This window comes from Leptopilina heterotoma, unplaced genomic scaffold (assembly GCF_015476425.1).
Source record: "Leptopilina heterotoma isolate Lh14 unplaced genomic scaffold, ASM1547642v1 Lhet_120, whole genome shotgun sequence".
Classification (NCBI taxonomy): Eukaryota; Metazoa; Arthropoda; class Insecta; order Hymenoptera; family Figitidae; genus Leptopilina; species Leptopilina heterotoma.
The window spans coordinates 1,913,583-1,941,431 of NW_025110838.1; the positions used below are offsets into that span (position 1 = coordinate 1,913,583).

The 27,849-nt window shown below is 23.7% G+C and overlaps 1 protein-coding gene across 2 annotated transcripts in view; it reads right to left on the reverse strand.

The window, feature by feature from the left end:
- The window catches only part of LOC122510302 (protein rhomboid-like), a 193,524-nt gene that overhangs the window by 84,774 nt on the left and 80,901 nt on the right, over positions 1-27,849 (reverse strand). For both annotated transcript variants that reach the window (XR_006302430.1, XM_043624841.1), the window contains exon 3: positions 12,198-12,340. Coding sequence is in view for 1 of the 2 variants with exons in the window: in XM_043624841.1 (XP_043480776.1) it covers positions 12,198-12,340 (143 nt within the window). In the remaining variant the exon portion in view is untranslated. The remainder of the gene's footprint in view (positions 1-12,197; positions 12,341-27,849) is intronic.

Genomic DNA, 27,849 nt, shown 5'->3' on the forward strand with positions numbered 1-27,849 from the left:
AAAAAGCAAAACGAAGACACTTCAAAAGTGAATTTCCGTAATATTTCCAAATTTTCAGAAAATGACGAAAAAAAATTGCTCCCAAAAAAATAAGAAAAGAAAAAAGATGCAAAAAAAGCAAAAAGAAAACGAATTTTCAAAAAATTCCCCCAAAAATATTGCTCCACAAAAAAAGGAAAAAGAAAAAAAGAAGCAAAAAAGGGAAAAAGAAAATGAATTTTTAGAAAATTCCCAAAATAGTTGCTTCTCAAGAATTTCTAAATATCTATAATATTGCAAAATTATTCGAAACATTACAATTTTTTTCTTTTTTGAATAATTATTTCATTATTATTATTATTATTTTTCCATAAAAATTAAAATTTTCAAATTCAAAACCACCAACTTTCAAACACTTTGAAATTCGATAATCTACAAAAAATTGCTACTGTAATTTCCCGTGTGGAAATAGTCCGAGTTAGCCATGACATCAAAGTTAGATTTCTGGTCAGGGGCTGGCTTGTAGTTGGGCTCCCCGGACATAGCACGGCTAGCGCCCAGATTCAATTTCCACACGGGTTCTCGAAAATTATTTTCAAAATTTCAATTTAATTTTTTTCTCGAATTTTCAACTAAAATTCTTCTCCAAGTAAATTATTTGTATATTTTAATAATTTTTGTTAAAATTCTTTGAGAATTTAATTATTCGTAAAGAAAATTTTCAAAAACTTTTTGAAATCCAATTATTAAGAAAAAATGAAAATTAAAATCTGCAAAAGTTGAATTATTTTTGGATTTTTTAAGTAAAATCATCAAATTATTAGGTAAAATTATTAAATTCTAATGCAAATCCGAAAATAAAATTTGAAACCATTTGAAATTCAATTTCAATTTAAATATCAAAATTGTAAAAGCAAAGCTAATAAATAATATTTAATATTTAATATTTAATATTTAATAATATTAAATATTTTTTTGATTTTTAAGAAAAATTATTAAATGTTAATTCAAATTTTCTAAAAGTTCAATTCGAAACCTTTTGAAATTCAATTGATTATAAAAATTATAAAAGAAAATCTACTAAAATTAAATTATTTTTTTAATTTTTGAATAAAATTTCCTAATAAATAAAGTAAAAATATTAAATTCTATTTCAAATGTTCTAAAAGTTGAATTTAAAATCTGTTGAAATTAAATTGATTATAAAAATTGTAAACGCAAATCTACTGAACTTAAATAAGTAAAATTATTAAATTCTAATTCAAATTTTTCTAAAGTTTAATTTGAATTATTGAATAATTTGAATAATTACTTACAAAGTTGAAGTCTACAACGTTTATCAACGAAAAAAATTTATTTAATACATTCAAGTATTATTTTTAATTTAAAATTTAATTGTAAAATAATTATTATCAAAATATAAACATAAATCTTTTTTTTCTAAATATTTTTGTGTCAATATTGTTGCGTATTTTTAATTAATTTACAAAGTAAACAATTTTTTTTCGTTGATCAACGTTGTGGACTTCAACTTGGTTAATTACTTTTCAAGAAGGCAAAAAAAAAAAGAAAAGCAAAAAAGGCGAAAAGAAAATACTTCAAGTCAATTTCCGTAATATTTCCAAATTTCAGAAAATTGACAAAAAAATTGCTGCAAAAAATGTAAAAAGAAACCACTTTATGTCAATTTCTATAATGTTTCCGAGAATTTACAGAAAATGTCCCCAAAAAATTACTTTTTCCCCGAAAAAATTCTAAAAATAGAAATTGAAGACTAATAATCATTACAATTTAGAGGACAAAGGGAAAAAATTGATTCCAAACAAGAATACTTGTTCGATTACATGCACTTTAGTAAATTTGAAGACGTCCCATTTTCTCTTATCGAATTGAAGGGAATTTTTTGGTAAACGACAAAAGAAGGGTATATAGGTATAAGTGGTCTGATACTCATGATTGGTAATGTAGGTACATACATATATATATATATATATATATTTGTCTAAAGAGAGTGAGTGAGAGAGGGAGAGAAATACAGATGGCCGAGGTATTATTTCCTGTGTTGGGCATCGACTGGATCGATGTGTTATAACGACGCAATCATCCAAATGGAGCGCACACAAGAAGGACTATCCTGTCCCACTCTAGCAAAAGCAACTTTAGGGTCACGTTGAACGTGCACAATGCATTTTCATCACCGTTTCTATGTGATAGTGCGAATTTCACGTGTGCACGTTGGTCTCTCAACGATTTATCATTGAGGACCCGACGTGATGTGCGAGGAATACAGAGTCCTACAAAAACCGGTGATAATTCAACTAGTGCAAAGAGAAGAACAAAAAATTTTTTATTTATTTATTTTTTTTTTAATAAAAAAGAGAAGTCAAGAGCAATTATTCAAATATATAAATAATGCATTTATATATACAACAAGAAAAATTTATATAAAACAATATACAGGCATAACGGAAAAAAATCTAATATAATAAAAAAATATTATATAAAAATATATTTATCAAAATTATTTTTAAATAATTCAATTCTTTCGAGAAAATTTAATTAAAATTGTATTGAAAATAATATTTTCTTCAAAAAAGAAAAAACCCAATGGGAAATGCCAGTGTAGTGCCGATGTTCACCACTGGCTTAGTACTCAGACGATTGTTCGGCGTAATCTAGCCGAGCCTCGAAAATTAGTGCTGGCGCAGTACAGAATTTTTGTTTCGCCAAAGCTTGGACAAGCCACGGCGGCAAGTGCTGGTTGAGTATAGAAAAATTGTTCACGACGCTCTTTGCCAACATTGCTTTTTTGACATAAACTTGAAAAAAATTATAAGAAAAGTTTATATTATGAATGTTTATAAATATAAATTTATTGAAAAAAATTAATATTTTACTTTTCAGTTGTTCATTTTTTATTCTTATTAAATTTAATAATAATAATTTAACATAATTGTCTAATTTTGTAAATAATAAATTATTTAAACAAATTAAAATTATAAACAAAATTTAAACTTTAATCTCAATAATAATTTGGTTCCTATTAAAATACTATTATACTTCTAACTATGAATAAAAAATTATTTAAAAATTACCACGTAATTTAAGAATGACGTAAAATGTTAAATGCAATAAGTATAAAAAAATTTAATTTAATTATTAAAAATTCAGATTAATTTATTTTATTTCAATTTATTATTTCTAACGTATCCCTATTTTTTTCTCATCTTTGACTCAATAATTGTATGTCTGAATGATACTGAGATATTAAAATTTTACTGCACACACGTGTCGTTAGCATAGTGGTTAGAGCGTTAGTCTGTTAGTCCGTAGGTCGTAGGTTCGATTCCCCTCGTCAGCAATTTTGTTTATTTTCATAGGTTTGCGATATTTCTAGATTCCAATCGTCAGGTACTAAAATATGAAAATCTAATGCACACTTACTGTAATTGTTTATTATTTAATTTTTAAATGTTATAAACAATTTTTTCTACTTCATTTACTATAACCATTGTTAGTCTCCATCTTTAATACAATTTCTTTAAGAAGAGAAATATTTTGTGAATAATAACTATTTATTAATATTATTTACCATTTCGTTGTTAAATTATTTATAATTATGAATTTACGACTAATTAATAACAATACGGCATTTATTGCGGCAATATTCTCAGCCAGCACTGGTCCAGTGCTGCGCCAGCGCTGTCTGGCAGCACTGACAGACAGTACTTCGGCAGCGCCGGACGGCGTTATCATCCCAGTGCCATGCCAGTGCTGGCTCTCAGCCTTGCCGCCAGTGCTGCCAGTGCTGGCGCAGTACTACGCCAGTTGTAAATTTCCCATTGGGAACTTATAGTTTTTAATAATTAATTTTGCGTAAATTAAATTTTTACTCTCGAGTATGAAATAAAGTAGTTTTAATAGAAATAACCATATAATTTCAAAAAAAGTATATTAAAAAATAAACAAAAAAAATATATAAACCCTCGTCATTTTAGGGGCAAAATCACGATCGTGATAAAAGTTCTATGAGATGCATTTTTCCATTGGCACAATTAAAGGAAAATAAAATATTTCCGATAAACATTGAAATGGAAAAAAATTCCTTTTTCTATTTCTATCCTTTGTCATTCACTTTTTAAAATTGTTCCTTCCCTTTTGTTTCGTTTCTTTGTTTTTTTTTTATCCTTTTGTCATTTATTTTTAAGCATCACTAGATTCTAAAAATACTGCTTTTTCAATAGTGCGAGTAAATTGATATTAATTTTTTTTTTATTTTATTTCTTTATACTTTATTACTCTTTTTTTTTTGTATGTTTTTTTCTTAAATTTGTTAGCATTAGTTATTCGGAATTTATTTTTTATTTATTTTATCAATTTCAATTATTAGAATTTTTTTTAAGAACATTTATTGAAGATTTATTTTAATATTTTAATAATATTAAATATTAATTGTAAAATTTTAATTGACGCTTTACAATAATTAATTTTGACCTTAACTTCCATTTGCACTTTCCTTTTTACTTTCATTTTCATTTTCACTTTTATTTTTCGAGACTTTAATTTTTATTTTCATTTTCACTTTGGAAAATTATCACTTTCCACGTCGATTATTTTTCTTCAGTGTCATTTTTATTTTCAAAGTGAAAATAAATGTTTAATAAAGGAGATAATGAAAATCTGTCGTGACGAATATGAAAGTGAAAATAAATTTCTGTCACAGTGAAAGTAAAAGTGAAAATGAAAGTGATACTGAAATTCTATCAAGGTAAAAGAGAAAATGAAAGTGCAAAGGGAAGTCTGTCAAAGTAAAAGTGAAAATGAAAGTGCAAATGAAATTCTGTCAGAGTAAAAGTGAAAAGTAAAAGTGGAAATAAAATTCTGTCAAAAATAAAAATTAAATTTTGTCAAAGTGAAAGTGAAAATAAAAATGAAATTATTCTTACTATTATTATTAAATTATTTATTATTATTTTTTTTATTACTATTCTTATTCAATTATTTATTATTTTTTTATTACTATTATTATTCACTTATTTATTATTGTTACTTTTTTTTCACCACCATTATCGTTATTATTTTGTAAATTTTTCTTCGCGCAACATTTTCGCAAAATGATCTCTCTCTCTCTCTCTCTCTCTTTTCTGTCATTTTATAGTTCGCGCGACTTGCGGACTTTCTCAACGAGTTCCATTAATCGCGCATAATCCAAAGTCGAGATTCTACCACCTGTACCCATCGCATTAGAGTCTATTCGACTTGCCGGAAGTAAATCGGGACTCCGCGGAAACTTGGACCGGCAGATTTGAATAATGATGTTCGTACCGATACGCCTTCTCTTTGCGATTATGCATGCATGACGACCTACCCCCCCTCCTCATTTCTCGTTCTATCTCTCTCTCTTTCTCTCTCCTTCTTTGAGAGCGCTCTTGGAATGTTTAAAAAAAAATTAAACTCGATTTCATCCTCACTATACATGAAGCCTGCGGATTCGACCAAAGAAATCCTCGAAAGAATACAAAAAAAAGTATATATATATATATATATATATATTCAAAACCCAACTGCCGCATTACTTGAAATGGAAATGTTATGTAAAACATTGCAGAAAATGGAGAAAAAATTTTTCCTTAAGAATCTAGATTAAACGCTTAACCTCACTATAATTTATTTTCAAATTCCAAGAATAATGTCTCCTCTAGTTTTACATTTTTACTGTGTATGTAAAATAATAGTAATAATAATGATGATAATAAAAATAATAATTACTGTTATTTAATTCAATTATTAACGATAAATACTATTATTATTATTCAAAATTGAAAAAAATATTAATTATTAAGTAATTTACTAATTAATTACTGTTATCAAAAATTTTTATAAAATTCTTCTAATGATTACAAATTATTTTACATAATTTTTAAATTCAAAATTGAAAGAAAATATTAATTATTAAGTAATTTACTAATTAATTACTGTTTTCAAAAATTTTTATAAAATTCTTCTAATGATTACAATTACTTTACATAATTTTTAAAAATTTTCGCAAGAATGTAATAATTTTAAAGAATTTTTATAAAATTCTTCTCAGAAATTCAATTACCTACTTGGAAAAATTTTGATAAAATTATTTAAGAGAATTAAATTATTTTCATAATTAATAAAATTCTGGACAGGCATTGAATTTTTTTAAAGAATTATAATAAAATTCTTAACAGGAATTGAATTATTTTCATGAATTTTAGTAAAATTCTTGGCAAAAATTTTATTATTTTAAAAAATTTTAATAAAATTCTTTATGAGAAGAAAATTTAATCAAATGCTTTAAAAAAAATTTATGTCTTTTCCTAAATATTAAAATTCTTGCTAGAAATTAATGTTTTTTTATATTATTTTAAGATTTTAATTGATTTTGTCGTAAGAATTCACTTGTTATTAAAAATTTTCATTAAATTTTTTACAAGTTTAATTATTTTTGAAAAATTTAGATACATTTCTTTATAAGAATTTAATTATTTCAGATTTAAAATTATAAAAGAAATAAATAAGAAATAATGAAAAAATATTTTTAATTGAAAACAATTTGGTTTGATTAACTTTTCTAATTTTTTAGTCATCAAAGCATTAAATTAAAATTTCATTAATTTTAAAATTCAAAACATGAAAAAATGAAGGACTAATATAATTATTTTAATTGTTGTTTTAATAATTACTATAATTATTTTAATAATTAACATAATTATTAAATTATTATTTATTATTTATTATTATTATTTAAGTTTAGAAAATTAAAACTACGAATTCGAGGAAAATTCATCATAATTACTATATTATAATAATAATTATCATTATTTACCGCGCAAAATGAAAAATAAACAAATTTCAAAGAATGCTACGAAGAAAAACGTCAGAATAATGAAAATCAAGATAAAATTTAATTCCAGGAATTAAAACTATAATAATAATAAAAAAAAAACTAATGACTGCGCATAATTAAAGAAGGAAAAATTTTATTGGACAATTTGACTTGTAATTGCAGAGATCTTTTCTTTTTAATGTTTACGTGCGTCGGTAACATTTGGCTACCATAATTCGTGTATTTTTCTTTTCTTCTTCTATTTTTTTCTCTCTCTTTTTTTTCCCTTTTTTTTGTGCATTATGGGCGCGTTGCGTTTTTCTCACGTCGCGTCGACGTTGAAACTTAATGAATGCTTTCTGCAATACGTCTGCTTTAATTAACGTCCATACTATATGTAGGCAAGTAGAAACCAACACAATGTTATAGACGGTGAAAAACATGTATAAAAAACAAAAAGAAGAAGGAGAAAAAAAGAGGAAAAAAAGAACCGAAAAAAGGAACATAGAAATGAAAGAGAGAAAGAGAGAGAGGAAAAGTAAAAAAGAAGTTGAACATAAAGTGAAAAGTTTCAGGCCGATTCTGGCAGAAAAGTGGAAATAAACAATTCACGCACACGGGGTTTTCACGCGCTTACATTGAAGGCTGAAAACTTTGGTTATTAAGGCAAAGGAAGAACAATATACCAGTGTGGAATTTTCGCTTCCCTTTTTCTTTTTTACTTCCCTTTCATTTTCTCGAGAATATTTGTTGCAGGACTTTGCAAATTGTGAGCTACATAATTTATATCGAGTATTAAAAATATTTGTTCATTTTTTTTTTATGAATTTTCTTCATAAATATGGAGAACAATTTCATTCTGGTATTTTTCTCTTTCTGTTTCCTGCGGTGTTTCTTATTTTTATATTTTTATTTTTCGTAATTTTATTTTTTGTATTTTATTAAGGCCCTATTTTGTTTGTACTTCTATTTTTTTGGTTTCTTAATTTTAGTATTTTATTTTCTTACTACTTTGTTTCGTTATTTCTTTTTTGTTATTTTGTTTATTTCGTTATTTCATTCCTATCCTTAAAAATTTTTTTGATTTGAATGAATTTAATTAGAAATTTTAAAGAACTAAGATTTTTGAAAAATTTTAATAATTTAAAATCTTCTAAAATTAGTTAAATTTGTCAATATATTTTTAATTTATTATTAAAAATAATGGATTTATAGAAGAATTTTAGTTAAAAACACTAAAAAAAGTTGAATTTTAAAGAAGTTACAAATGATTGCAGAAATTCAATTATTTTCAAAAGTAATAAAATTCTTATCACAAAATTCAATTATGTTCAAAATTATTATCTTTATAAATAAAAAAATTCTTCTTCAAAATTCAATTCTTTTCAAAAATTTTAATAAATTTCTAGTCAAAATTTCAATTATTTTCAAAAATTTTCCTCATTTCAATGATTTTCAATATTTACTATTTTTTTAAATAAAATTACCCAAAAGAATTCAATTATTTAAAAACAACTTTAATAAAATTCTACGCAAACATTTAATTATTTTCATAAACAATAAAAATTTCACAGGAATCCAAATATTTACAAATTTTCCATAAATTTCTTCTCAATAATTCAATTATTTTTTGAAATAATAAAACTCATCGCAGAATGTCAATTATTTTTAATACAATTTTAATCAAATTCCTTGAAAAATGTAACTAAATTTTTTCATTAAAATTCGTCAAAAGAATACAATTATTAAAAAATTTGTTAAATAATAAAATTCTTTATAAAAATTAAATTTCCAGAAACATTTAATTATTCAATGAATAATTTACTTTTGTATTTAAATAATTGAATTCTCGTAGAATTTTCTAATAAAAATTGATTTGAAAATGAATTTTGGTTTAAATTTTAGATAATAATAGAATATGAAAATAATTTTTAAAAAGTTACAGTACCAATATTCTTAAATTATAAATTTTTTGAAAATTTTAATTCCTATGAAAAAATAATAATAATTAAATATTTAAAATATTAAAAAAAAGAAATTATTGTTTTCGAAAAATTTTACAATTAAAAATATTTATAAATAAATTTAACAGAAATTTATATTCTATTGTTTTGCTTTTCTATTATTTTGTTTTTCTATAATTTCGTTTTTCTATTATTCCGTTTTTCTATTATTCCGTTTTGCTTTTATTTTACTGTCTATTATTTCGCTGTTCAATTATTTTACTTTTTTAATTTACTTTATTTTTCTATTTATTCCGTTTTATATTGTTTCTTTATTCAATTGTTTTGTTGTTTAATTATTTTATTTTTTTTTACTATTTACATTTATTATATTAAATTATTTATTAAATATTATATTTGTTGTACAATTATAACTTCAAATATTGTTATTAATTATAATAGTTGTTGCCTGGACAAAATAATTCTAATTATTAATAATAATCAGGGATGATAATATATAATAAATAATAATATTTCTCCTTCAGTAATAGATGGAAAATATAAAATAAAAGTGTAGAAATAAAAAAAAATGAAAATTTTAATAAAATTTAATAATATTTAAAAAATTTCTTAACTAAAAGTACTTAATATAGAATCAAAATAGTAATTTTCTTTTTTTCTTCCTCAATTTTTCTGAAACTTGTAAAATTTCCTCCTTGACAATTTGATTGAAGTTTTATACGAATAAGAATTTCAATTTTTTTCCCAAAAAAAAAGAACTCTTATATTCCCTCTTTTCATTTTCCATATTTTTTTTCTTTTTTTTTTATAATCTGTCAATAATGGATAGTGAAAATCTTTAGCGAGTGACATTTTTCGTGTGCGAGTGATAAAAATGTGTGAACACGTCTTATTGTTCAACGTGCGAGGGGTTTTGCAAAAGGGAAACGATGTGACAAATGGGATAAAATAGGGGAGTAGGGGGAGGGTTGAAAAGCGGGAAAAGAAGGACAAGAAGCAAGCTATAGGGAATGTGAAGTTTTCAAACGCGCGACGTTCTTTAAATTATTCATGGAAACTAAGATAAGAACGTTCTGTGTTTTCCTACGAATATATATATATATATATACACACATGCGTACATATAAAAAAAAATATATATTTATATATACATGCGTACACGTATTTGAAGTATTTACGTAAATAGCGATAAGAATAACCCACGTTTCCCATGAAACTCATTACATTTCTGGTATACAGTAATGTTGATGGTGGTGATGGTGGTTTTGCTATCGACTATCACTTTGTTATTAATGCGAAAGTGCTACCAAGTCACAGGACCGCTCCCAAACATGCTCGATTACGCGTGGGAAACTTTAATAATGCACGTAAAATGCCATTAACTTTGCCGAATGCTAATAATTATAATAATAATTGCAGAAAATTGGATCATGCAATTAATTCTCTGATTAATAATTTTTATAACGATTCCTAAATTTCGAATTAAAAATTTACATTTTTTTTTTTTTAGAAAATAAGCTTTTAGGATCTATGGGATTTTTTTTTAAAGTTAATCGGGATGTCAACTATTTTCGTTCAACAAAATTCCTGCAGTTATTTCACGATTTTTTTTTCTCATCAAATTTAAATTTATGTGATTTCGAACATAAATAAATCTACAAATGACTTCCAAAATTTTTACGAGAGTTTTGATGAATAATTAAATTCTTTTGACAAGTATTTTAAAATTTTTTGAAAATAATGTTTTTTTTTAATAATTTTAAATAAAAATTTGGAAAATAATTGAATTAAACAAAGAATTTTTTCAACTTTTCAAAATAATCGTTTCTATTGATAATTATTTTTAAATATTTCATTTTTCAAGTTTATTAAAATTTTATTGAAAATAATTGAATTTGTGAGAAGAATTTTATTATTTATAAAATATAATTTAAGTCTTGCGATGAATTTTACTACTTATAAAAATAATTGAATTGTTTCGAAGGATTTATTAAAATTTCAGAAAATAACTTAATTCTTTCGGAAATATTTTATTAAAAATTTTAAAAAATTAAATTGTTTCGAAAAATTTATTAAAATTTTAGAAAATAATTTAATTTTTGCAAAGATTTTACTATTTAAGGAAATAATTGAATTGTTTCGAAGGATTTATTAAAATTTTTCAAAATAATTGAATTCTTTCCTGAACATAATTGAATTTCTGTGAAGAATTTTATTACTTTTGAAAATAATTGAATTGTTTTTTAGAATTTTATGGAAATTTATGAAAATAATTGAATTCTTGTGAAGAATTTTTTTCTTAAAAATAATATTCAAAAGAATTTAGTAAATCTAAAGAATTTTGCTATTTATGGAAATAATTGAATTCTAGAGAAGGATTCTTTTTACAGTTTCTATAAATAATTGAATTCTTTCGACGAATTTTAATAAAAAATTTTAAGAATAATAACACTTTTCAAGGAATTAGATTAAAATTGTATTAATTTTAAACAATTTTTAAAAATATAATTATCATTACGGTGACTAATTTCCCTTGATTATTTTCGAAAAATTTAAATAAAATTCTTTAAAAGAATTTAATTATTTTTAACAGAATGTAAAGAAATTTCAATTATTTCAAAAATTTTCAATTATTTGTTTATAAAAATTCAATTATCTTGAAACAGTACAATTGGAAAATTTCAAAATTCTTATTTTTTAGAATTTTCAAATTAACTTTGCGAAAATTCAATTTTATTAAAAAATTTTAGTATCATTTTTTAAATTAAATAATAAAAATTGTAATTATCAATCTTCGCACTATACTTTTTTCATACTCGAAAGTAAGAATTTAGTTTTTCTAAGGATATCAAATTGAGACAAAAAACGAATCAAAAGTAGTTTTTTTCTCAATTTGATATCCTTAGAAAAACTATGTTTTCTGTTTTTTTTTCTATTTAAAAATGTTTTTTACTTTTATTTATTTTTTCGTTATTCACTGTAAGACAAATTTTTAAATAATAATAATAAAATAAATAATACTTTAATAATAAATTAAATTTCGAAAATTCTAAAAAGGATTTCCGTAAAAATATAAAATACATCGCTCACTTTTATAAAAAAAAATGTTTTTTTCCTTTTTTGAAACTTTGTAAATTTAATATTAGTAAACTCCTTTGATCAACTAAGGCACTACCATAAAATTAGCCTAGAACTTGTTGGAACCATCCAAACTTGGTTATACTCTGGTTGTGTCAACATAATATTAGGTAAAGGAAAGAAGTTGAAGGTACTAACAAAGAAAAAAAAAGAAGGAGAAAAAAAAGGAAAAAGTAAAAAAAAAATAGAAGAGGAGGAAGAAGAAGAAGCCTTTAATCAAACTTTTAGAAGAAAAATGTTGAATAAGAAAACCGACTTACCCAGCATGAAGGAACATGTAGAAGGCAAACCTCCAGAGCTCAAGGCGTTTGTCCGGCCTGTATATAAAGACGCTGTCGATAGGGACCGGCCCCGAGGGATTCACTTCGCCCATCACCGCAACATAGTACGTGAAAAATCCCAACTGAAAACAAATAAAATTAAAATTTAACATTATAAACGTCATATTTTATTGAGACTACTGCGTTTTTAAAGAAAAACAAAATTCTTCTCTTAAATTAAAAAGAATAAAAATTTACCTCCTTAAAAGCAAAGACGAAAACAAACGCAATTAAAATTTTACATTATAAACGTTATATTTTATTAAAACTACTGCGCTTTTAAAGAAAAATAAAATTCTTCTCTCAAATTAAAAAAAAATAAAAATTTACCTTCGGAAAGCAAAGACGAAAACAAAAAATTAAAATTCAATTATAAATGTTTTTTATCGAAACTACTGAGCTTAAAAAAAAATTCTTGTCTAAATAAAAAAATTTCCCAACTGAAAGCATAAAACCAAAACAAACAAAATTAAAATTCACAACTACAAACGTTATATTTTATTGAAAAATTTAATATAAATAGGTAAATAAATAAAATAATGAAAATATTTCAAACGCTGAAAATACTGCAAAAAAAAATTATATACACAAAAAAAATTAAACACTTTTATAAAGTACATAATTTCACATTGGATTAAAGAGAAACAAACAAAAATTTAAAAATCCAATGATTGAGTATTTTAAAATTTTTAATTACTCCAAGCACTGTTGGCTTTCATTTTGAACGTCGATTTGCAATCAATTTTCAAGAGGTGAGGAGAAGAGAGGTGGAGAATGTTGAAAATGAGTGATTAAATTATTTTATGACATGCGTGACAAATGTTTCTTGTTTGATTGATGAATAATTATTTGGAAATAGTGGATTTTTTTTTATTTTTAGGTGAAAAATTACAAATGTTCATTATCATTATGTATCTTTTGTATTATTTTGTATAATATACTATTTATAATTTTATACTCTTATCTAGACTACTAAACATAATAATTAATATTAATAATTGATAGTAATAATAATAATTTATAATAATAATAATACTAATAATAATTATAATTATAATTATAATAATAATAATAATAATTATTATTATTATTATTATATTATGTATTATAATTATAATTATAATTATTAGAATTATTTTATATTAATTTTGATAATTATAATAATAACAATAAACAAAATGTAATCGTTGTGTTTAAAATCAATTGTCATTTAATTATATCTTTAAATGTTAAACAGAAATAATAATTATTATTAATTTCACAGAAAATTGAAATTACAATTGGTATTGTGCTTTTTTTTTAAGTACACATTCTGGGAAATGTATGTAAAAAAAAAATTCAATTCTCTTCGTGTATTTCTCGAGAATGCATTTTTACAAGTAATGAAAATGTTCATTTGATTTTATCGTCAGTGTGAACCGATTTCAGTCGCCTCGCGTAAATGTTAAATGTATATAAAACGAAAGGGTGGAAGAGAAAAAAAGGAAGGAGAGTGGAAAGTTGCGATAATGACTGAATGTTTATAATTGCATTTTTAGCTAGGCAGAGAGTTGGTGAGGAATTTTAAATGTACACACATTTTTCAGTAGAAGAAATAATAGATATTGTGTGTTCAAAAAGAAAAAAATTATTAAAAAAAAAAAAGAAAATATTCAAGTATTATATTTTTATATTGATTTTCATGTAAATTTTGATATTTAATATTTTTTGCCTCTCTATTTATTTTCTTTCTCATTTGCTTCTCCCTTTTGTTTTTTTTTTATTTAGTTTTTCGTCTACCTTGTTTGCTTTTTATTCCTTCTGTAATAATTTTTACTTTTCGTTTCTCAAAATATTTTTATTATTCACTTTGTTGTGATAAGAAAAAAATTAATTTTCTTTAATATTTAAATAATACTTAAACAATCAAAATTTATTTATTTAAACACTAAAATTCGATACTATTGGAAATTTTACTTATTTTTACGAATTTAAAATCAGCACCGAGTAGGGTGGGGAGAATTTCGATTTTATAGCCTAAAAAGTGAAAAACTGTCCTTTTTACCCCACACTACTCTCTAATTTTAAAAAAAGGACACTTTTTTACATTTTCGACTATAAAATCGAAATTTTCAATTTTTCTTTTTCACTTCTCAGTAAAAATTGTCACAAAGAAATGGAAATTAATTCAAAAAAAAAAAAAAAAAATCGTAATGTTGACTATTATCATTAAGCAATATTATAATCATTAATTATCAAAAAACAATAACAGTAATTATGTATTTTAAATTACTTTTTATTTGTAATACACTGAGATAAAGTATTTATTCTTTCAAAGTTTAATTCTCGTGAATTATAGAACAATGTATATTTTTTTTTTCATTAAAAAAAAATCTGCCCCACGATAAATCATATCGAAATTATTTCCACTCTCCACTCGCCATATAGTAATAACGATGTTTGACTGAACTCGGTAATGTATTTCAATCCATCGTTCATATATAAGTGCGGCGTGGAAAACTTTTCGTTCCCGGCTTTCACTCCCAAAGCTTTTTATTTCGCTGTAATAGTAACAAATTTTGTATATAACTTTTTTTCCATTACTTTTGTTTAAAAACATATCTTTTTTTGTTCAACGTTTCCGGTTCATTGACTTATAGGAATATCAATTGGATTTTCTTTTAAAAATTAATTATTTTGTTATAAATCACTGTAATTTGTGAATTTATATACTTACTGACAACCAAATAGTATCAAATTGCAACGGACTGATACCAAAAATGTGGATCAAATCAAAAATTGATCCAAATTTTTTGCATCAATTTGATCCACTATAGTATCAATTTGATGCTGTCAAGAAAACTGTGATTTTTGTCTTTTGACACAATTGGGTCAAAAATCAATTAAATTAATTAATAGCTATTAATTTTTAATAGAATTAAAAATATTCCGTCTGACTGAAACAGGTTTCTACTACTGATAACAGAATTAATAGAATTCTCTTCAATTTGTCTGACCAAAGCACTCTTTTACTACTGATATTAATTTTACGAAAGTTGAAATATTATGTCTGACTTAATTTTAATTATACTACTGTTGTCAATTTCAGTTGAATTATAATCAGTTGTCTGACTAAAGCGTACCTATACTACTTGAATAAAAAAATTCTGTCTGACTAATACGTACTTTTACTACTACCTGATGGCAAGATTATTAGAATTCTAATTATTTTGTTTAACTGAAAGAGTTGATTAATATTTAATTTTTATTAATTACTATTCATTTTTGCAGAATTTCGAATAATTTGCCTGACTAAAATATATTTTTACTACTTAAATCGACTTTCATAGAGTTCTTAAAATTTTGTCTGATCAAAACGTATTTTTACTACTGATATCGAATTTAATGATTTTTTTATTATGCCCGACTAAAATGTATTTATACTACTGATGTCAATTTGAGTAAAAATTTTTCTAATTGTCTGACTAAAATATATTTCTACTACTAATATCGAATATAATAATTTTCTATTATGCCTCACTAAAACGTATTTATACTCCTGATGCCAATTTGAGTAAAATCTTTATAATCGTCTGACTAAAATTTACTTCTTCTACTGATATCGAATTTAATCCAATTGAACTATTTTGTCTGACTAAATTCTATTCCTACTACTGATTTTGATTTCTCCTACTAACACGAATTTGATTGTGATTTTTGCCTAAAGTATTTTTACTATTAATTTCAATTTGAATGAAATTAGAATAATTGTCTGACTAAAACTTAATTTTACTACTAATATTGAGTTTAATACAATTTTTTATTATTTCGTCAGATTAGAATGTATTTTTTTACTACTCATTTCGATTTTAGTAGGATTTTAATTATTTTGTCTGACTAAAATGTTTTCCTACTACTGGTATTTGAATTTTAGAAAAACTAGAGTAATTTAGTCTGACTTAAACATTGTTTTACTACTGACAACAACTTTTGCAGAATTTTAAATTGTCTGACTGAAAATATTTATACTACTGATGACAATTTTAGTAGAAAAATAATTGTCTGACTAAAACGGATTTGAACTACTACTTTTGAATTTATTACATTTTTAATTATTTTGTCTGACTAAAAACTATTTCTACTACTTAGATACAAACGTGAAAAAAATTAGAACTATTTCCTGGTATTTTTACCACTCATGTCAATTTTAGAAAAAATTAAGTATTTCTTTTAATTAAGTCTGACTAAAAAATTCTTTTACTACTGACAATTTACTAGAAAGAATATCAAAAAAATCACAAATAAATTGTAATGCGGGAAAATTTACAAATTTACAATTTTATTCTATTATTAGAATCGAATAATCATTATTTAATTCTGCATTTGATTGAACATTTACTTTTTTTTTGACGAAAAGATAAATGAAGAATTATTTAACAAAAAATTCCTTTTTTTCTGTTCTAGAGTTTATAAATTAATATAAAAATTTGATTAATTTTTATTTTCGACTATATACGCATTGAGGGAGTATATTCGTGACAGTAAATCTGTTTCTCTCGAGTTCATAAATCATTTGTAAGAACCACCAAATCTCAGGGTTACACAGAACCCACACATTGCGGGAAAAAAAATCCATATAAAACTTTCTTCTTTCTTTTATTTTTGTTTCAACTTTTTTTCTTATTTATGCGCCTTCTTTATTTATTATACAAATATCAAGAGTAAAAAAATATTTACATAATGTACATTTTTTTTAACTTGAATATTCGATTACTTTTCTTTATTTATCGTTTTTTGTCTCAATTTGATATCCATAGAAAAACTGTGGATCGTTGTAGATTTTATTATTGTTTTTGCTTTTGTTTCAAGTATTTTCAACTATTTTCATTTATCGCTAATTTGTATACAATTGTAAACGAAAAAAAAGTTTGTATTGTAGCTAAAAAAAATTTGTATTCTTTTTATAATTGTATTTTTTCAATTTGTATTTTTTGAAAATAAAAATTTGACGTATCTATAAATAAATAAATAAAACTCTATTGTTTATTTTTAATGAACTTTTTACTGCCGAAAGTCCATATATATATATATATATGTGTGTGAGATTTTAATATTTTTATAAACTAAATTGTAACGAGATTATCTTCTATTAATCGTACAAGTCGAAACTCTAAAAGCCTTTTCTCTTTGTGTCCTCAGCACGTGCCCCGGTAATTTTCCCGTTGGACAAAGCGCATTGAATTTTAATCTCTTTTTCGAATGAAGCAATTTTCGGATAAAAGCTCAGCCAACCCAATCGTATTGAGTTCTTGTTACCTCAGAATTCGTAACGAATGCCCTAAGTGTTTCTATCTATATATATATATATATAAAATAGAATACAGGGGGTAAAATATATTGATGTTCCCTTCCTTGCCTCGAGACGAGAGATAGACCGATCCCCCCCCCTCACTCACCCCCTCGCGGGGGAGGATAACAGTCTGATGTGGGGTGGACGATAGAAGATAAAATCTCGTTTCCTGCTTTTATTTTATTCACAGGATTTTATATGCACAAGCATATGTAGAGAAAGAGAGAAAAATGAGAGAGACACGCGATGGCAGTATGTCGCTATGAACGTAAAATACTGTGTGCATCGCAATAAGGAATCGATGGAAGTCTTATTTTCATATTTCTATGACTGTTTGGTAGAATATTAGACAGGATCGTATATATATATATATATATATATATATATATATATATATATATATATTCGATATATATACCGAATCCCTTGGGTACTTTATTCCCGAGTCAAATATTTTCCTTTTATAACAGGCCGTTTACGAGATTCTCAACCCACTTTTCAAATCAAATATTATACTTTTAATCTGCATTTATGGAAACGATTTCTTTGCATTTTCTTCTTTATGAACAATTTTTTATTGCTAATATAGAAGGGAAATTACTTTCCCCATAAACAACAGAAATAAACATAACAAAACTTTTTCTCTTTTTTGGAATAATAAAAATCGTATGTATATTATGTTAAATATGGTAATAAATTATGTTTATTACATATTTGTTACTGATTATAAATTTTATTATTATAATTCAAAAAGAAAAATATATTAATAATATAATAATATTTCTATTTTTTAAAAATTTTTGCATTCAAAAATGTCCGAAAAGAATTATTTTTACTCAATTTAAGAATATTGTATTTAAATATTACAATAGTAAATTATTAATCAATTTTTTAAGAATTCTTTATTGTAATAAAATTTATAAAATCGAGATTCATTCCAACAGGTTTCACTGTAAGTTACATTAAAATAAGTGGCTGACTAAAATGTATTTTTACTACTGATTTTGAATTTAATAAAATTTTAATTACTATGTCTGACTAAAACCTTCTTTTGCTACTAGGACGAATTTGATAAAATTTAAATTAATGTTGGACTAAAACGTATTTCTACTACTGATATCAATTTCAGAAAAATTTAAATAATTGTCTGACTAAAATATATTTTACTACTGAGAATAAATTTAATAAATTTTTTGTCTGTCTAAAACATCTTTTATTACTGATACCAACTGAAGAAAAATGAAAATCATCGTCTGACTAAAATGTATTTCTACTACTGATTTAAGGTGGAGAAAAATTAAATTATTCGTCTGACTAAAACGTGTTTCTACTACTTATGTTAATTCGAGTAAAATTATAACAATTGTCTGACTAAAACCTATTTCTCCCACTGATTTACGAATTCGAGAAAAATTAGAATTATTGTCTGACTAAAAACGTATTTTTACTACTGATATTTAAAATTATAATAAACTTTACATTTTAGATAATTTAAATTTAAATTTTTTATTTTAAACTACTAAAAAAAGTTTAATTTATTAAATTTATTAAATGTAAATAATAAATTACCATAAAGTAAACTTCATATTTTTAATTATTTATTTTTCTGTTTATTTAAATATTCACCTATGCTGTTTTCAATATTTTCATTATTTTTATTTTCGTCTTTATATATTTTAAATTTTTAATTTCAATTTTTCTTTTCCTTTTTTATTTATTTCTAATGACATTTCTTTGTTTAGCTGACAGAGCTCTCTAATGTTGATTGGAGAGAATGTTATCAGCGTAATGAAAAAAAAAAAAAAAACTTTTCTCACCCACCCCCCAATAAAGTGCGGATAAAACTGATTAATTGATCCTTCGTTTTTTCCACGTCATCGTCCTGTATAAATATATTTCAAGTCGATACGATTCCTTGAAGTTGAAATTTACTAATATTTATTTAATTTCCATTGTCAAATAGATAAATAATTTATTAAATTCAAAATTGATAAATCTGTAAATTTCAATCTTTTTAAATTAACTATATTTATAATTAGTAATTTATTAATTTTAATTTCAATTTTCAATCATTATTAAATTAATAACTTTATAAGTTATACATAATTATTATATTATTAACTTTAATAACTTTATAAGTTATAATATAATTATTGAATATGTAATTATTAAAATTTATTTATTCATTTATTTAGACAATTTTTCAAAGGATATCAAATTGAGACAAAAAACGAATCAAAAGTGTTGCGAAGCAACATTTTGATTCTTTTTTTTGTCTCAATTTGATATCCTTTGAAAATCTGTAGAATCATAATTACTAATTTTAAAATTATAATTTCTAATTTCAAAATTATAAAATTCCTATTTTTTGTTTACTAATAATAAAAGAAACAATCAATATTTTGGTAAATAATTAAAAAAAATTTACTTTCTACATTTTTTTCATTTTGTAAATTCAGCCAGGTATAATTAAACTGGAAGCGTGCCTGAGAAGATTAAGGCACATTATTGTATATAGTGTGAAAGTTGCTTCTTGTTGGATTTCCTCTCTACACAGGGAAAGAGAGAATGAGCGAGAGAGAGAAAGAGAGATTCCATGGCGTGAATTATACAGAGGTGAAAATGCCAGGATAGTAATTGTTCCATTACAGTGGGCACTTATGTAGTGACTAGCGACAGCTACTTTTGCGACATTCAACGACGAATGCCGCAGGCATGTACCGCAAAGCGACGATTAGAAAACGGCGTCGCGACGCCGTGACGCGCAAACGTCGTCTTCATGCAGAGCTTCTATTTAGGTGTCGACCAACAAACACGAGAACCTTGTTTTACAAAATTTCCACAATGTGCAACTCCCCTCAAAATTTCTCGCCGAAAATTCATTTCAACATAAATAAGAACATTCACCATTTTTAAAAAATTCTTATAATTAAAATTAATTTAATTAATTAATTAAAATTAAATTTAAAATTTTTAAAAAAGACAAATTTTTTTTTAGACGAGAAAAATCAAAGACTTATAGTTTACTCTCTTAAATTTGAATTTAGTAAACATTTAAAAATGTTTAATGATTTATTTTTAATAATTAATAAATTTATTTAATTAATAAATTTATTTAATTAATAAATTTATTTAATTAATAAATTTTTAAACATTTATTTATTGACTGATTTATTCAGTCATTTATTCATTTCATTTATTAATTGAAAAACCGATAAAAATTCAATCGAATATTTTTCATTAGGAATATAAAAATAATTTTTTACTGTAATACATATTGTGCTTAATAATAATAGGTCCGTTTCAGTCAGACCAATTTTGCTTGCAGACACACACACACACACACAAGCTGAGAACGATCGTTGAAAATTATATTGCACTATACGCTTAGGCTAGTTCAATTATGGTTTGAGCTCTAAAGATGGGGTTGCGCTTTGCTTATGAACGTATATAATGTAACAATTTTCCATCAAAGCAACCGCGACATTTCATGTATAAACACTTTTTACTAATAGATTTATTGTAACAATTTATTACAAACCATTAACGATTATTAGTCAATTGCAAAATTTCCATCTACACTCAAATTTTATCATTATTTAAAATTTGTTTTCCCCATTAATTAAAAAAAAATTCCAATATGAAAATTAAAACAGACTTTTAATAAATATTAAACTCCCAATATAAAAAAATATTGATAAAATAATATAAATGAGTAGAAAATTTATTGTTTCAATTACCCAAGTATTTACAAATTTGAAAAATAAATAATGCCAAAGAAAAAAAAGTTTGCTTTAATTAAAATATTGTTTTAATTAAATCAATTTTTTTTATTCCGTATAAACATTTTTATGCAGAAAATATTTTTATAAAAAATGCATATTTTTTATAGAAGAATTTTTTATAAAAGATACCTATACATTTTTAATAAAAGAATTTATTATAAAAAATATTTATAAAAATTAAATTCAATTACTCTTTACATATCCTAAATGTTAAAAAAAAGGAAATAAAAACTAAAAAAAAAGATTCACTCGAATTTTTTTTAATAAAAATTTGTAAAAAATTATAATTTATCATTTCTTTCTCTCTAAAAAAAATCGGTGCTTTTTTCCTTTTATTAGAGGCGCAATTTTAATGAATTAAATACAGTTTTTCATTGATGCAGTACTTTTTTTTCACAGACTATGAGCGTGAAAGAAATAGAAAAAAAGCACCAAAAAAAAAAAGAAAAAAATAACTTGTAAATGGTCCAATGTAAAAACGATTGACAATCGCGCTACAATTTCACCAGGAATACTCGTTGTACGAGAAATAATAACGATGCGTGTCGACTTGTATTGACATCTCTATTTATGCATCGTGAAAAAAAAGTCACAGAAAACTATTGTTATCTTTTTTTATTTTCATTTTTTTCGCAACAAAAAAAAATAAATATCCAATGAGAGAAAAAAGACAAAAAAAACTGTAAATTTAATAGAGAAAATTATTAAAAACAATAAATGAATTTTTTTTATTACAAGTTCAAAAAAAAGAGAGAAAAGGCAAAAAAAATAATTTTAAATTTAATAAATCGAAAATTAAAACAAAATTAAAATACGAAATAAATTTTTTATAAGTTTAAATAAGAGAAAAGGCATAAAAAACTAAAAGATTAAAAAATCAAAAATACGGAAAAAATATTAAAATATAAAAAAATTTTTATTTTTAATTATTTCGATATCAAAATAAATAAATTATTAAAACAAAGTTATTATTAAAATTTAGAAACTATAAATCCCTCGAGATGAAGCAAAATATTTCCAAATATTATGGAAACTATTTTCAACCTAAAAATGATAGATTACAAATTTTTGAATTGAAATTCCTATTTGAAAATGTAAAACATGGAAACAAATTTTTGGCATTCCCTGGATAAAATGTAATTGCTTCAGTTATACTGATTCTGGTGAAAGCATTCAGTTTTGCGTATCAATATCAGAGAGCGAAACCATCAGATGTGATTTTGTTAGAATTAACAAGCACTTTCATCTCACAGCATTTTAATTACAAGGTATTATTAGTTTAAAGTGCTGAAATTTCTCTTCTTAAACAATAGAATGTAAATTATTTTCTATTTTAATTAATAAAAATCGTATTCTTATAATTGAACTACTTTTTCCTAATTGGATGAAGAAGATTTCAATTTTTTTGTCTCACAATTTTTTTTTTAGTCTAATTATTATAATAAAAGGAATTTTAATAATAGATAATAATGATAATAAATTTATAGTAATTAATTAATTATTATAATAATTTATTAAATAAGTAAATAAAATAATAATAAATATTATCGTGAATTCCTGAAGATTACATTCATTAAAAATAATATAGTTCATAAATAAAAAATAGAATATTTATAAATAATAAATAATTTTTAAATAATTTCCTATTATAATTTTAATAAAGAAATAAAATTACCAATGAAAGAGTAATTAATAATATAGTGACTAATAAATAAATAGTAAGTAAATAATAACTCAAAAATAATAATTCATAAATAATAAATACTAGATATTAAATAGTATGTAATAAATAATAAACTATCAAATAAAAAATAAGAAAAAATACAATCGTATGTTTCAAACTTGTCGATTAAAAATTTTTAATTTAATAAAAGTTGGTTCAAAATTCCCCCCTCCCCTCCCCTCCCTATTTTATTTATTTATTAAAAAAATTTGTCATTCGCATTTCGAGATATAAATATTCAAATATGTCTGATATAAAACTCGACTTACTTTTAAAGTCAACATCTTCTGACATCACTTTTTTTTATGACTGGACTCGCGTTTACAAGAGCACGTCTTGCAAAAGCATGATCGCAATAAAACGGCAGCCATTTTTTCGTAATTTCAACACACACACACACACCAACACACATACTATTCTGTCTTATTTTTACTCTAGTGAAACGTTCTTGACATTTGTACAACAACAAAAAAAGAAAGAAAATAAAACCAAAATTAAAAGATTCCAAGATTGTTTTGGGCCAAATATTTTAGCATAAAGTGAATACTTTCTTTCTTTCATTAGAAAATTTAAAGAAATATTTAAAAAAAAACATTCGAATGTTATTTTTTTCTACTTTATTTTCAAATTTTTTTACATGTGTAAAAGTAAATAAAAATATATATGGAAATATATAAAAATATATGAAAATGTACAAAAATATATAAAAATGTATAAAAATATATGAAAATGTATAAAAATATCTAAAAATATACGAAGTTGTATAAAAATATCTAAAAATATTGAAATTTTTTTCTTAGAATATACAAAAATAAAAAGTATAGGAAAAAGCATGAAAATAATATAAAAATACATGGAAAAAAATTAAATAAGTTTGAAAAGTTTTAAAATAAAGAATAAAATTTAATTTAAATTAAATTTTATTTAAAAAAAAACAATTTAAATAATCAGTTTTTTAATTTTTTATTAAAATTTAATTTAAATTAAATTTTATTTAAAAAAAACAATTTAAATAATCACACTTTTTCTAAGAAGATGAAATTGAGACAAAAAAAGAATTAAAAGTGTTGCGAAGCAACATTTTGATTCGTTTTTTGTCTCAATTTGATATTCTTAGAAAAACTGTGATAATAAATAAATAAATAACAATAAAAAGAGAATTTAATAAATTAAATAATATAGTTTGAAATAAATTATAGAAATAAATAATTTAAACTAATAAAAATTTTGCAAACATTCCTTAAAAATCTGTTCTGCTATTTTCTTCGCCTCTCAACATTATTTGAAAAGTAATTTTCGAATATACAGGAAAAGCAGAATAAAATGCATATATTTCGAAATTGATAAAAATAAAAATAAAAAATATTAGAAACAAGTAATTTTCCAGAATTGTATTTATTTTTTATTTCAACGATTGCAATTGAATGAAATTGAAGTGCATATTTGTGAATTTAAATGCAGTGTTCTTAGATAAAAGCAATGCATACACTATTTACTGGCTATTAAATGAACAAGAAAACGAAAGAAGAAATTCAAAGTATCGGATACACTTGAGGCACTTTTAGAACATCGTAAAACACTCGCAAGAAATATATATATATATATAGAGAAAAGATTTGAAGAATGTTTAAAATGGATTTAACAAAACAAAACATCAGAATTTAATGTTAATTCAAGCTCAGTTAAAGTCTCAGTAATAGAATTGCCGCTTCATTTGCCTAAATCGACACATTCAATCAAGAGACGACTCGAAGTGGAATGGCAAATTGAATTGTTTAAGGGAACTGATTTGCTGGTTCAATCCTCTACTTCGTCCATCACCCATTCCACAAACATTCATGTCGAATGTTTATATTCTTCAAAAAGAAAAAAAAAATCTGAGTGGGGAAAAAATTTTCGCCACTATTGATAAAGACGTTTTTTCTTTAATGAGATGATTAAGAAAATATCGAAAGGAAAAAATAAATTTTGTTTAGTTTCCTTTGGGCGAAATTTGCATTTTCCTGCTTTAATTCTGAATAATTCCGCTTCACTGCTTTGTTTTGGTTTTTTAATCTTAAATTTTTTCAGTTACAAGGTTCATAGAAATTTCTTAACCATTCTTTTTTTGGTTATTGATAGAAAATTATTTTCTTCGAAAGTAAAATGAAAAAATAACAAAACTAAATAACTAAAAAAAGAATATAAGTAGAAAAATAATTAAATAGAAAAATAAATAAACAGAAAACAAAATAAATAGAAAAAAAAATTAAATAGAAAAATATTTAGCAAAGTAAATTAACAGAAAAATAATTAATAAAGCAATTTAAAAATAAATAAAATGAACCAATTAATTTATTTTAATAATTTAACTTCTATTATTGTCACATCAGAATTTTAATAATTACAAAACAATAACAACAAAAATTATAAATACGATTAATCACGGCTCTTAATGTGAAATTTAATTAACCATACCTGCGCAATTACGATTAATAATTCCACTTGACGATAATTTTATTCAATCGTTATATACAAATAATGCGGTGAGATAAATTTTCCCAAATTTAATAATGTAATTACTATTCTATTTTCAATCTTCAGTGGATGATTAATTTAGTCATTGGTTTTATGGATTAATAATTACAATGTTATAAAATTGTAATAAAATTAAATATTAAAATTAATGGCAAAATCAATCGTTGCAAATATTTTCCCTTAAATGTGAAATTTGAATTTTAAATCACACTGAAAATGCGATAGTTCGTTATTTTTATTCTCGTTTCGATCTATTGCGCAAACGTCTGCGCATGACTACTATTACTTCAGACATGCGCAGAAAGTTGCGCACAAACGATTGCGCAGTAGACCGAAAGTAGAAGTGAAAACTAACCTCAATCTTCAGAATTAGCCTCTTCTTTCCTCTTTTTTTTTCTTCGTACAATGGCAATCGCATCGAAATTTAAAATTTCAACTTTTTTCGAACTTTTTTTAAAAATAATATTTATACGTTTAGAATAAGAGGTAAAATATGGTCCAAACTTTGTGTTTAGAGTTCCGAGCTTGAGTAAGCGAGCAGAAGAGAGAAGAGATAAGAGAGAGAGAGGGAGAGAACTATAATCACAGAACTCCTGTAGAATGCTCCTACATATATTGCATTGGGCTCAGGTGCGTAGACTTTTCCGAGTACAGTGGATGGGATGGAGTGAAGGGAGGAGGAGTGAAATAGGTTTCGGACTCATGGGAGCTTGATATCGTATCCTCAGTTCAACCAGACTAAAATTTCTGCAATAGGGCAGAAAGTTTGGCGTCGCTATATACGCCTTAGTCACGGATCACTTCTACATTCCCATTTACATAAACTATAAACTTTTCTTATATGTATAACAAGTACACTCGACAAGGATAATAAAGTCACATATATCCATACATACATATATGCAAAATACTCTTTGAGAATACTCTTTTTATATTCTGTATATGTATACATATACTTTTGTAGTGTCAAAAATTATTCCCCTTTCTGAACCTACTAGAAAACATTCATATCTATATGCTGCGATTTCAATTTTTATATAGACTTTCAATTTAAATTGCCGAATTTTAAACAATTTGTCTGACTAAAATGTACTTACACTACTGAAATTCATTTAAACTCAATTTCAAAGTGTTTGGCTGACTAAAATGTACTTACACTGCTGAAATTAATTTTAACTCAAATTCTAAGTGTTTGGCTGACTAAAATATACTTACACTACTGAAATTAAATTTAACTCAAATTCAAAGTGTTCGACTGACTGACTACTGAAATTACTTTTAACTCAATTTCAAAGTGTTTGTTTGACTACAATGTTCTTACACTACTGAAATTAATTTTAACTCAAATTTTAAGTGTTTGTCCGACTAAAATGCATTTACACTACTGAAGATATTCTGCATTGAATTTCAAAGGGTTTGTCTGATTGGAAGGTACTTGCACTACTGAAATTAATTTTAACTCAATTTCAAAGTGTTTGTCTGACTAAAATGCATTTACACTACTGAAAATATATTCTGAATTGAATTTCAAAGGGTTTCTCTGACTAAAAGGTACTTTTACTGCTAATAACAATTTTTGTAGAATTTTTTATCACTTTCTCTGGCATAAAGTTTACTATTACTACTTATTTCGTTTTTTCTCAAAATTACAAACGATGTATGTGATTAAAACTGATTTTTACATACTGATTTAACAAAATTTGTCGAATTTTAGTTTTTAAAAATTTCAAATTCTATTGTTATTTTTGTAATTATTATTATATTGTCTGATTAAAACATTTTTTTACTACTGATTTTAATAAAAAAAATTGTACTATTCCATCTGGTTGAAACATTTTTTAACTACTGAAATTAAGATCCTAAAGTTCTGAACGTTTAAATGAACGAAATTTATTTATTTCTTCTACAAATTAAATTTTTATTGCAATTATTTTGCGTCACTATCCAAAAAATTAATAACTAAGTTTCTAACAGTAAATATTTCAGTTTTTAAATTTTTTATGATTAGTAATTTATAAAAATATCTTCAATAAAAAATTTTCGTTCATTTGAACGTTCAAAACTTGAGGATCATCTGAAATTATTTTTATTTTTATTATATCTTGTCTGACAAAAACTTACTTTTACTACTGTTATTAATTTTAGTAAAGTTGGAATATTATGTCTAACAAGAACAATAATTCTAACAGGAATTATTTACAACTGATATTAATTTTCATAAGGATTTTGAACAATTTG